Source organism: Hyla sarda, chromosome 2, assembly GCF_029499605.1.
Source record: "Hyla sarda isolate aHylSar1 chromosome 2, aHylSar1.hap1, whole genome shotgun sequence".
NCBI lineage: Eukaryota > Metazoa > Chordata > Amphibia > Anura > Hylidae > Hyla > Hyla sarda.
The window spans coordinates 243,604,621-243,617,982 of record NC_079190.1 but is presented as its reverse complement, the minus strand read 5'-3'; the positions used below and the strand labels follow the sequence as shown (position 1 = coordinate 243,617,982).

The 13,362-nt window shown below is 41.7% G+C and overlaps 1 protein-coding gene across 1 annotated transcript in view; it reads right to left on the bottom strand.

Annotated features, from left to right (window-relative positions):
* Positions 1-10,811, bottom strand: part of UPK3B (uroplakin 3B) — a 50,793-nt gene extending 39,982 nt beyond the window's left edge. The window contains exon 1 of the mRNA XM_056560555.1: positions 10,751-10,811. Coding sequence (XP_056416530.1) covers positions 10,751-10,781 — 31 coding nt within the window. The 5' untranslated portion in view covers positions 10,782-10,811. The remainder of the gene's footprint in view (positions 1-10,750) is intronic.
* Between the last annotated feature and the right edge of the window lie 2,551 nt (positions 10,812-13,362).

Below are 13,362 nucleotides of genomic sequence, written 5' to 3'. Positions count from 1 at the left end.
AAAACAAGTGACAGTTTTCCTTTAACATTCTCCAGACAAAATGCCAGGCACCCAGCCTGGCAAATATGCTGTGTACTTTAGATTCCAAGGGTTCCAAAATCTGTCAGAGTTTGTGCCCCTAAGAATTTTGCACCCAAGGCAATATATCTTGAAGCAGGGATGTAGTCTTAATATAATAATAAGTAATGCCTGGATCCTTAAAGGGGTACTCCAGTGGAATTTTATTTTTATTTTTTAAATCAACTGGTGCCAGAAAGTTAAGCATTTTTGTAAATTACTTCTATTAAAAAAAATCTTAATCCTTCCAGTACTTATCAGCTGCTGTATACTACAGAGGAAGTTCTTTTCTTTTTTAATTTCTTTTCTGTCTGACCGCAGTGCTCTCTGCTGACACCCCTGTACATGTCAGGAACTGTCCAGAGTACAAGCAAATCCCCATAACAAACCTATCCTGCTCTGTATAGTTCCTGACATGGAGAGAGGTGTAAGCAGAGAGCACTGTGGTCAGATGGAAAAGAACTCCAGAAAGAAATACAACTTCTTCTGTAGTATACAGCAGCTGATAAGTACTGGAAGGATTAAGATTTTTAAATAGAAGTAATTTACAAATCTCAAGGAGAAGATGTGATATTCGGCACTGCTCCTACTGGCTAGACTGGATTGTACGGTGGGCGTGTGACTAGGACAAACCAATAGAGATGTGGTGGTGCTCTGACGTAGTAGCAAAGTTCAAATCTTCAATACAGTAGAGAATAGAATAACATCGGCACTCACCGGTCTTCTCTTTAAAAAGGCATCTTTATTAATACATACTCACAACATGAAATGCAGTAAGGGAGAGGGACCCATGCAGGGGGGGTAAGTAGTAGGCAACAGACTCTGTTTCACTCGTTACACGAGCTTCATCTGGCCATATCTACCTGGAATTCTGTGCTGCTTCTTATACAGGTGGGCGGCCAATCGCAAGCGCTCCGGACCGCCCTCCTCTCCTGACACACCTGGCGAGTTCTCGTTAGAGTCTCACCATTGGCTAACCATCGCCATTTTTGGAAGTGCGTCAGTATAAGAAAGCATATAGAAAGACATGTGCGTATTAAAAACTGAAAATTTAAAAACATGGTGCATAATCAATTTTATCATTCAATCCGAGAGGACCTGCTGCTGCTGTTTGTACGATCCAATATGTTTCTCTTTGCAATAGGTATTGATCCAAACTTATCCCCGGTTTGGGTTTAACTCTTTCTATCCCAGAAAATTTTAGATGATCCAATTGTCCTTTGTGGGCTTCCATCATATGGGCAATAAGACGCGGTGCTCCTTTCAAGGTACGGAACGAATATAGATGTTCCCTAATACGAGCACATAATTGTCTTATAGTTTTGCCGATATAATAGAACCCACAGGGGCAATAGATGACATATACCACAAATTTAGTTCTACAAGTAATAAGGTCGGTTACTGTGTGCGTAATTGCACCCAATCTCATAGTTTTTAACTCTGCATTATACTTACAGAAACTACATGACTTACATGCAAAATTCCCTTTTGGGGTACATTTCTCTAGCCATGTATTCTCTGTATTTTTCTTTGTTTTTACTTGTTTTTTCAAAATGTCACCTATAGTTTTGTTCTTTCTGTATGAAATCAATGGTTTTTTACTAGCTACTTCTTTCAATTCTGCATCACTTTCTATTATATGCCAATTGCGTCTAACTGCCTGTTCGATAGTTCTATTCAAGGATGTATTCTGGAAGGTGAAAGTGAAACGTTTCTGTTCCAATGTGTGTGTCTTATTCTTGTTTTTATTCTTTAATAGATTAACTCGTTGCATTTCTGTTGTTCTTTCTCTACCTTCTTTTATTAATTGTATTGGATACTGCCTTTCTATGAGTCTTTTTTGTAAATCATCGGCTTGTATGTTAAATGTCTCCTCTTGTACATTATTCCGCCTTAGACGAATAAATTGTCCATAGGGAATACCCTTCTTCACTGATGCTGGGTGAGAGCTGTGATAGTGAAGAAGGGTGTTCCTGGACATATCCTTTCTAAGTCCTTCGCTCACAATTCTATTTCCATTAATAATCAATTTAACATCTAAAAATTCTATGGATAGTCCTCCAAATTGAGATGTGAAGGCAAGATTCATTGTATTCACTTCATTTAGATGTCTAACAAAACTGTCAAATTGTGACTCGGTCCCTGCCCAAGCTATTAATATGTCGTCCACATAGCGGGCATAAAATTTCAAATGCCCGATATATGGATTCGTGGAGGAGTAAATATACTGCCTCTCAAATTCAGCCAAAAAGAGGTTAGCGTATGTACAGGACACCGGGGTACCCATGTTTGGGGATAGTTGGTATATACAGGACACCGGGACCCCGGTGTCCTGTACATACGCTAACCTCTTTTTGGCTGAATTTGAGAGGCAGTATATTTACTCCTCCACGAATCCATATATCGGGCATTTGAAATGTTATGCCCGCTATGTGGTATATGTCATCTATTGCCCCTGTGGGTTATATTATATCGGCAAAACTATAAGACAATTATGTGCTCGTATTAGGGAACATCTATATTCGTTCCGTACCTTGAAAGGAGCACCGCGTCTTATTGCCCATATGATGGAAGCCCACAAAGGACAATTGGATGATCTAAAATTTTCTGGGATAGAAAGAGTTAAACCCAAACCGGGGATAAGTTTGGATCAATACCTATTGCAAAGAGAAACATATTGGATCGTACAAACAGCAGCAGCAGGTCCTCTCGGATTGAATGATAAAATTGATAATGCATCATGTTTTTAAATTTTCAGTTTTTAATACGCACATGTCTTTCTATATGCTTTCTTATACTGACGCACTTCCAAAAATATAGAAGCAGCACAGAATTCCAGGTAGATATGGCCAGATGAAGCTCGTGTAACGAGTGAAACAGAGTCTGTTGCCTACTACTTACCCCCCCTGCACGGGTCCCTCTCCCTTACTGCATTTCATGTTGTGAGTATGTATTAATAAAGAAGCCTTTTTAAAGAGAAGACCGGTGAGTGCCGATGTTATTCTATTCTCTACTGTATTGATAATTTACAAATCTGTAGAAGAAAAAAGGGGGTTACTCAGTCCTCGGCAAACTAACCCAAAATTAAGAAATATGATGGATGGATGGTTCAAAAGATGAAAAAAGTGCAGATTTCCAGATCTAATATAAATATAATTTATTGTATACATAAAATCAATATAACAAATATAGAAATAAAATATATATGTATAACAGCCGCAGGGCCCTACGGCTGTATAGGTAATAAATTGTATGCCTAGAGAGAGAGTAAAACATATATAATATAACCAGATTTTTTGTAAACGGATTATAGCTATAAAAATTATAACAAAAAGCAATATATGAAATTGACAATTCCTGATTGTATCAGGAAATATTGAGACCGGTCCTGTAAATAAGAATATAGCACAAGTTCTGTAAAAAAAAATGTAGCACAAGTCCTATTGAAAAAATGCAACAAAGTAACAGTTCCCAGTTATTTCAAGAAATTGTAACTAGTCCTATGGAGTCCTATATAACCAGTAACCAGTCCTATATAAACTTTATATAAAGCTCTTAATAAATCCCAGTAAACTGCTTTAGGCATGCTAGGGTAAGAATGGCATTTCATAAAACTGTGCTCCCAATCTTACAACAGTTTTTATGCAATGTATTTTCAACTAGATGGCATACATTTATAGTAAAATAGCTATTATTTGCCAACACTTAATAGAAATCTCTAGAAAAATTCTGTCTGAGGCTGGGTTCACATTTTGGTCAGTAATTTTTTATTTTTTTTTGCCATAACCAAGAATGGAACTGACACAGAGAAAAATGCTACTGGTAAATTTTGCACCTTCTTCTATGTTTTGGACCCACTCCTTATTTTTACTAAAATACTGACCAACTAGTGTCCAGAATACAACGTGAGCCCAGTCTAAAGTGCAGTTAAAGGGGTTATCAAGAAAATATTTTTTTTTTTATATATCAACTGGCTCCAGAAAGTTAAACAGATTTGTAAATTACTTCTATTAATAAATCTTAACCCTTTCTGTTCTTATAAACTTCATAAGTTAAGGTTCTTTTCTGTCTAAGTGTTCTCTGATGACACCTGTCTCGGGAACCGCCCAGTTTAGAAGAGGTTTGCTATGGGGATTTGCTTCTAAACTGGGCGGTTCCCGAGACACGTGTCATCAGAGAGCACTTAAACAGAAAAGAACAACCTTAAAGGGGTACTCCGGTGCTTAGACATCTTATCCCCTAACCAAAGGATAGGGGATAAGATGCCTGATCGCGGGAGTCCCGCCGCTGGGGACCCCCGTGATCTTGCACGCGGCACCCAGTTTGTAATCAGTCCCCGGAGCGTGTTCGCTCCGGGACTGATTACCGGCAACTACAGGGCGGGCAGCGTGTGACGTCACGCCCCCGTGTGATGTCACGCTCCGCCCCTCAATGCAAGCCTACGGGAGGGGGCGTGATAGCTGTCACGCCCCCTCCCGTAGGCTTGCATTGAGGGGCGGAGCGTGACATCACACGCCACCCGCCCTGTAGTCACCGGTAATCAGTCCCGGAGCAAACACGCTCCGGGGACTGATTACAAACGGGGTGCCGCGTGCAAGATCACGGGGGTCCCCAGCGGCGGGACTCCCTCGATCAGGCATCTTATCCCCTATCCTTTGGATAGGGGATAAGATGTCTAAGCACCGGAATACCCCTTTAACTTCAGAAGCTCATAAGTACTGGAAGGATTACGATTTTTTAATAGAAGTAATTTACAAATCTGTTAAACTTTCTGGAGCCAGTTGATATATAAAAAAAAAAAAAAAGTTTTTTCCTGGATAACCCCTTTAAGGTGCCTCATTCTTTAGTAACTATTTGAGTAGGTTGTTGAACCTGTTTAACGAAACTTATTTAATCTGTTATCGCACAGCCATGGTATGTTAGCAGCAGGGAAAGGTTCACAGTGGTCACACCCTTTACTGCTGGACTGTACAGTAATTCTTTATTGAAGCTTCCCTAAACTCACTCATCGAGCAACATTAGCACATTTTGCAGTAACATTTACTGTTGTTACATTGCTATTTAAAGATGTATTTTGTTTTAGGTATATAAGGCTAATCATTATAGAAATGACAAATTTTACAGCTATCCTTTCAGTTTTTAATTCTTCACTATTTTCTTACGCTAAAATCTCCCTTAGCAGACACCTCCCAAAAGGGAACACTTCCCATATTACATAATGTATTTGCACCCTCTGAATAGGGGACACTCCCAATAGCAGGCACGGACACACCAATAGGGAACAAAACACTCCCAATAGGGAACAAAACCCAGCAAATAGCGGAAAAACACACCCAATAGGGGACAACCAGGCTTATGTTCCGACCCTATAGCCAATACCGTAGTAAAGGGCCCAGGCAACCCCCCTGCAGCAGCCCCAGCACTGAAGTAGAAGAACATGGTCACATGCTTCTTTACATCTGCCGACCACATCATTTACCCCCCCTCTGATCCCCCGTGCCACTTTATTCCCACGATACCAATTCATCCCCCTCTTTATTACCCCGTTTCACATAATTTCCCCTTAATCTCCCCCATGCTATTTCATTCCCCTTTTATTACCCTCTGTGCAAATTCATCACCCATTCTTTACCACTCTCGTGCCATTTCATCCCCCTGTGTGATTTCTTTCCCCCTTTATCCCATCTGTGCCATTTCACTCTTCCTTTATACCCCTGTGCCAAATCATCCCCCTCTCACCCCTTGTGTCACATCACTTTTCCCCTTCCTTCCTCCCCCTTTTATTTTTCTTATCTGGCAAGCAGGCTCAGGTGCAGGGGCTCTTAGCGGGTTTGACGTTCTTCTGACATCTTTCAGTGAGTACAGCGCAGAGGACATCAAACCCGCTAAGAGCCCCTGCACCGGAGCCAGTTGGCCAGGTAGAAAAACAACAGGGGGAGTAGAGAAGGGGAAAAGTGATGTGTCACAAGGGGTTAGGAGGGATGATTTGGCACACGGGGAATAAAGTGGCACAGGGAGATTAGGGGGGAATTAAATGGCACAGGGGGATAAAATGGTACAGGGGATAAGGGGGGAAAAATAACACAGAGGGTGGTAGTGGGGGGGAGAATGAAGTGGCATTGGAGGGATCAAGAAGGGGAATAAAATGGCACTGGGGAAATGGTGAAATAGTACAGGGGGTGTTTAAACGTCGTAGGTAGATTCTACTATAATATTGCTTTTTATCGTGTTTTATAGGTAATTACACTCTGGGGTAAGTACAGTACAGTATTCTTTCATTTAGAAAGATTTGTGAGCCTTTTTTCCCAATAGGGGACATCTCTCAATAGCGGACACTTTTTTTCCCCCCGTGAGTGTCCACTATTGGGAGATTCTACTGTATTTGTTTTCTGTCAGTGAATGAAAGCACTGTTTATTTTTAAGGCAGCAAACTCTTACATACCAGGTCCTACTGATATGATTAGTTAAGACAATGCGCTGTCTCTCAATATGCATTTGTGGTGAGCACAAGGTATAATGTTCTAGGTTATTATGAGGGTATACAGTGGTCCCTATACTTACATGGGCCTCAGGTTACAATATTTTCAACATAAAATGGTCTTTTTTGGACCACTGTAACTTAAAATCATACTAAGCAGCTCCTTCTATGTAGTAGACAGTTGATGAATGTCTTGACTGCCGAAACGCATCTTGCGTACCTTTATTCCACGTAAATAAACACTTCTAAGATTTTATCTAACTTGATGAGTGCTGAGATTTTAATTTCAGCCTCAGATGAGGATAACATACATTCAAATGGTAGCCGCATTGATTATGGTGAGGATCAGACTCTAGTAATAAGCATTATTATTGTTCTTACATATGTAATAACGTATTGGTTCCTACCCAGGAAATTTAACATAAATTATGCCTATATATTTTTTTTCAACTGCCTTTTAACCCTGTTGTCCTGTTGCAGGCTCTGTAAAGCTTCCCGGTTTGGCTGTAAGAGTAGGTGGTGCTACAGAGTTCAGGCAAGGGGCACATACACATACAATCACATACATCGTACACAAACTGACATACACAAACAGAGACACATTAATCCCCTAAAGCCCTAATTTTCCCCACATGAGCTCAGGACAGAGGCTCAGATATAATATTCTGTGTTGGAGAGCTCCCCTCTCCCAGTAGTCTGGCAGCTGTCACTAGTAAAGTAAACTTACAGATAAGGGCTTCAGCACTCACAGCAGGTAAGCAACAAACCTGCAAAATGTAACAGAGCAAATCCAGCTCCTCACTCATTTGGGGTTTCCATCTCTGCATGGATAGAGCCTGACTTTGGCTTAGCAGACTGTAGAACAAACAAAGTAAAAGATTCAGCCAAGGAGTAAACTTCTTCTGATAGACTTTTTGGCACACTTCCTTTTTGAGCACAGGTGCACACAAAGAGCAGCCCCCCTCACGACGTGTTTCCAGTGTTGAGGAACTCCCTTAGTCATGGGTATTCTGTGGAACAAAGGTTTCTTACTTTGGAAACATAAGCCAAATTTATCAGCACCAGAGCAAAAGCATCAGGGATAATAAACCAGAGACCACATAGTAGCCAGTACACACATACAGAAAAGTAGATAACATAAGCATACACAATCTGTAAAATGCCATCCCCATGGTAAAGCACAGATATAAAACAAAAACAAGTACTGTTTAAATGCATACACCAAGCAGAAACTGCTTATCATCATAGAAAAATGTCATATCGGTGGCAATTATTACAATGATGAATTAGGCAAAGTTGTATTGTGATTTGTTCTTTTCAGTCTGACCACAGAGCTCAATGCTGCCACCTCTGTCCATGTCATAAAATGTCCAGGCAGAAGAAGAGGTTTGCTATGGGGATTTGCTCCTACTCTGGACAGTTCCTGACATGGAAAGAGGTGTACTGGAATTGTTAAGATTTTAAATAGAAGTAATTTACAAATCTAATTATTGAATTGGCAAGCGCTGTATCAGACACAAATCTATTATGGCTAGGTGGTGGGGACTAACCTGATGCTGCTGTAGGAGGAGGGAAGGATCCTGATGGTATGGAAAAGACTATAGATGGTGTGAGGAAGTGCTCACCTTTAAATGATCGGTCACGCTGGTGCGAGCGATGGTGGTTGGAATGGCTGATGTGGTAAGCTGAAGGAGTGATATTCCTGTAGAGGGCGCAGGTAGTGGCTGTTGCTCACTGATCCCCTCTCCTCTGTGATTGGGGGGGGGGGGGGGGGGGGGTCCCGTTCTAATGGTCGCCTCTCCGGTCTCCTCCTCTCTCCGGTCACAGGCCGCGGTGCCTCCACATCGGTTATTCGATTCTCCCCCCTCAGTTCTTATTACGAACTGAGGGGGGAGAATCGAATAACCGATGTGGAGGCACCGCGGCCTGTGACCGGAGAGAGGAGGAGACCGGAGAGGCGACCATTAGAACGGGACCCCCCCCCCCCCAATCACAGAGGAGAGGGGATCAGTGAGCAACAGCTACTACCTGCGCCCTCTACAGGAATATCACTCCTTCAGCTTACCACATCAGCCATTCCAACCACCATCGCTCGCACCAGCGTGACCGATCATTTAAAGGTGAGCACTTCCTCACACCATCTATAGTCTTTTCCATACCATCAGGATCCTTCCCTCCTCCTACAGCAGCATCAGGTTAGTCCCCACCACCTAGCCATAATAGATTTGTGTCTGATACAGCGCTTGCCAATTCAATAATTTGTTTTGTCATATCCATTATATATCGGTGTGCATTATCAGGAGAGCACATCTATTGGCCAAGCAGCAGTCCAGCCACTGATCACATCCAAATCCATTCAGCGCTAGTGAATCTTTCTAATTTACAAATCTGTTTATCTTTCTGTAGCCAGTTGATATGAAAAAAATAGTTTTCCACCGGAGTACCCCTTTAAGGGATTAAGAGTTAACTGTTTTCTTGCTGCCTAATATATTTAGAATGTATTGATATACATATAATCAATGCTGTTCTTTTAACATGGCGGTAGCTGATTTAATAGTGTGCGCATAATCAAGCACTGCTGCCCTCTAGTGATAGATTACAGTAATACACCCACATTTATGTATCATGTTCACGAACATGTATAGCTAAATGTTATCAGTCATGAGTTAAATAGATTATCAATAAATATCATTAAAAAAGTAGAAATTAATACTGTAGCAACAAGAGTAGTGCAGTTTAGAACTTCAAAAGTTGAGGTTAACTAAAACAACACAAAAACCCAGTGTGTCTAATAGTTAATATAGAAGAAAAAACAGGGTCATTAACCTCACAATGTACAAATTGGTGTTGATCAGTAAATATTTTTAACCAATATAGGATAATGAATGTTGGTTAATTCTATAATATTCTTTCATAAGTGAAAGAAACTAGACTTAAAAAAAAAATGTTGACTAATGGGACTTTACTGACAGATTCTGGCAGAAGGTTGAACAAGGAAAATCTTCTGACAGAATTCATAACCTCATTAGAAGTTCTGTCATGGATCTGTAGCTGGGAGCACACAGCCCAGAAAACCCATGGTAGTCGATGGGACTATGCTGCAAGGCAAATCCACATGGGATTCCACCTTAGAAATCTGCAGTTTGAAACATGTACTACGGCCAAGTCCCTTTAAATGGGTTGTCCAGGGCAAAATTTGGGAAAGGATTCAGGTAAGTAAGAAAATAACAACTGCCTTAATCCCCCACCATTCTTGTCCCTTCAGTCTTTTAGTATTCACTCATCCAATCATTTGCTGAAGCTGTGTTCACACTTTGTCTCACTTCAGTCAGCAAAACAAAGAGTGGGTCCAAAGCACAACATAAAAGGTGCATATTCACAATGAGCTCAAAAATGAAGGTGTGTCACTAGAGTACCCAGAGGCAGCACCTTAGACTGTTTCTCAAAATGTTTTCATCCACTTGTTTCAACAACTTGATTGAAAGAAAAATATTAGCTAACAGCAAGCAGAGATCCTGATAATAATATGGATGTAAAACACAAACAATATAAGAAATAGAAAGTTTGCACAATTTGTGGTGTCCAAAGGTAGGAGGTTTTGCTTTAGCACAGAGATTCCCAACTGGGATAACACTCTGGTGGGAAAGATGGTGCAGAGAGAATTTTCCACCCTGGACACTCATTGGAGTGCCTCATTGGACTCACTCACAGCGCCACAGGGGGAAGAGTCGTCTGTGTTATACAGTGCACACACTCTGGCATAGGGATGCCGCGGCTCCTTTCTCTAGGTATTCTCCTCCTCTGGGCGGTGTAGGGCAGCCCTGGCCTCTGGATCCTCCCCAGTATGAAGGTGCACAGTCCCCCAGCATGAATATGTGTATGGTGAGCCCCCTCTCCCCGTACTCCTCACACCCCTCCATCACCCATGTCCACCCCTCACTCTCTTTTCTACACCTATACATTCCCGTACTTCTCTACACCTAACAAACAGGTAAGACTGCGGCCAAGCTTTCTACCTACAGGAGATCCTGCATACAGGGGCAAGCCACCTCTATGTGAGTCCTACTTACAGGTGAAAAGCTACCTACCAGGGCTAAGCTACCTACAGGGGGGTTATACATACAGGGTGCAAGCTACCTACAGAGGGGCCTACATTCAGGGGACAAGCTACAATTATGTGATACATTGTGAATTTTGCAGGGTTTCCCCACTTACAAAGCATGTAGAGGTCTGTAATTTTTATCATAGGTGCTCTTCAACTGTTAGAGACGGAATCTGAAACAAAAATCCAGAAAATCACATTGTATGATTTTTTAAAACTGTATTTGCATTTTATTGCATTACATAAGTATTTGATACATCAGAAAAGCATAACTTAATATTTGGTACAGAAACCTTTGTTTGCTATTGCAGAGATCAAACGTTTCCTGTAGTTCTTGACCAAGTTTGCACACACTGCAGCAGGGATTTTGGCTCACTTCTCCATACAGACCTTTTAAAGATCCTTCAGGTTTCTGGGCTGTCACTGGGCAACACAGACTTTCAGCTCCCTGCAAAGATTTTCTATTGGGTTCAGGTCTGGAGACTGGCTGGGCCACTCCAGGGCCTTAAGATGCTTCTTACGGAGCCACTACTTAGTGGCCTTGGCTGTGTGTTTTGGGTTGTTGTCATGCTGGAAGACCCAGCCACGACCCATCTTCAATGCACTTACTGAGGAAAGGAGGTTGTTGGCCAAGATCTCACGATACATGGCCCCATCCATCCTCGTCCTGTCCCCCTTTGCAGAAAAGTAGCCCCAAAGAATGATGTTTCCACCTCTATGCTTCACGGGTGGGATGGTGTTCTTGGGGTTTTACTCATCCTTCTTCTTAATCCAAACACGGCGAGTGGAGTTTAGACCAAAAAGCTCAATTTTTGCTTTATCAGACCACATGACCTTCTCCCATTCCTCCTATGAATCATCCAGATGGTCATTGGCAAACTTCAGACAGGCCTGGACATGTACTGGCTTGAGCAGGGGAACCTTGCTGTGCTGGAGGATTTTGGTTTTCTAATGGTTTTCTTGGAGACTGTGGTCCCAGCTCTCCTTAGGTCATTGACCAGGTTATGCCTGTAGTTCTTGGCTTATCCCTCACCTTCCTCATGATAATTGATGCCCCACGAGGTGAGATCTTGCATGGAGCCCCAAACCGAGGGAGATTGACCTCCATCTTGAACTTCTTCCCTTTTCTAATAATTGCTCCAACAGTTGTTGCATTCTCACCAAGCTGCTTGCCTATTGTTCTGTAGCCCATCCCAGCCTTGTGCAGGTCTACAATTTTATCCCTGATGTCCTTACACAGCTCTCTGATCTTGATCCCACTTAAGTGGGAGTCTTGAAGCATTTGTAGAGGGTGGGCGGTAGTCTGGGAGGCATTTGGTTTGGGGAGGAGGCTGACGGCATTGTGTGCGTGGGAGACTGGAGTCATTTGGATGAGGCTGAAGGCATTGTGTGTGTGTGTGTGTGTGTGTATTCGGAAGTATTGTGTGTCATTCTTCAGTGGGAAATCTACCTACTTCTTCCCACCTGACCTACCCACTTTACTGTGAGTTATGCTAAATAGCAGAATTATTACTGTTTCTGACCCCATAGGCAAAGAAAAGGGGTGGAAAATGCGGGGAAAATGCAGAGCCTAATATGTTTGTGTTGCAGGCTTTGTGAGGAAGAGTTGTAGTTTTCTATTCTATGACTGACGTGTATCATGTAATGAGTATGGTTATTAGTATTATTAGTATGGAGTATTAGCCCCTTACTTAACGACACAGGATGTAAATGTATGTCCTTGTGCAGTGGTACTTAACGCACGAGGACATACATTTACGTCCTGTACATGACCATGCTCGGCAGGTCCTGGCTGCTAGCAGCAGCCAGGGACCACCCGGTAATTTCAGACATCAGCGATCGCGCTGATGTCCGCCATTAACCCCTCAGATGCGGTCGGTAAAATGGATGATTGGATTGCCCGCAGCACTGCCACGGGGGATCCGATCATCTAAAATGGCGGCCGGAGGTCCCCTCACCTGGCTCCAGCCATCTCCAGGGTTTCTTCTGCTCTGGTCTGAGATCGAGCAGACCAGAACAGTAGATTTCCGATAATACTGATCAGTGCTATTCCCTATGCATAGCACTGAACAGTATTAGTAATCAAATGATTGCTATAAATAGTCCCCCTATGGGGACATAAAAAGTGTAAGTAAAAAAAAAAAATAAATGTAAAAACAAAAAAGGAAAACATTTCGAAAAATCCCCTCCTCCAATAAAAATGTAAATCGTCTTTTTCCCATTTTACCCCCAGAAAGTGTAAAAAAAATAAAATAAAAAACGTATAAACATACTTCATAGAGACTTGTGCCTAAATGTCCGAACTATCAAAATAAAATGTTATTGATCCCGTACGGTGAACAGCGTAAACGTAAAAAAATATAATCCAAAATTTCAGCTTTTTTGTCACATTTTCCAAAAAATATTAAAAAAAAATTGTAAAAGTTTTATATATGCAAATGTGGTATCAATAAAAAGTACAGATCATGGTGCAAAAAATTAGCCCTCATACCGCCGCGAATACGGAAAAATAAAGTTATAGTATGTCAAAATAGAAGGATTTTAAACGTACTAATTTGGTTAAAAAGTTTGAGATTTTTTTAAAGCGGTACAATAATAGAAAAGTATGTACCGTATTTATCGGGGTATACCACGCACCGGCCTATAACACGCACCCTCATTTTACCAAGGATATTTGGGTAAAAAAAGTTTTTTACCCAAATATCCATGAAAAAATGAGGGTGCA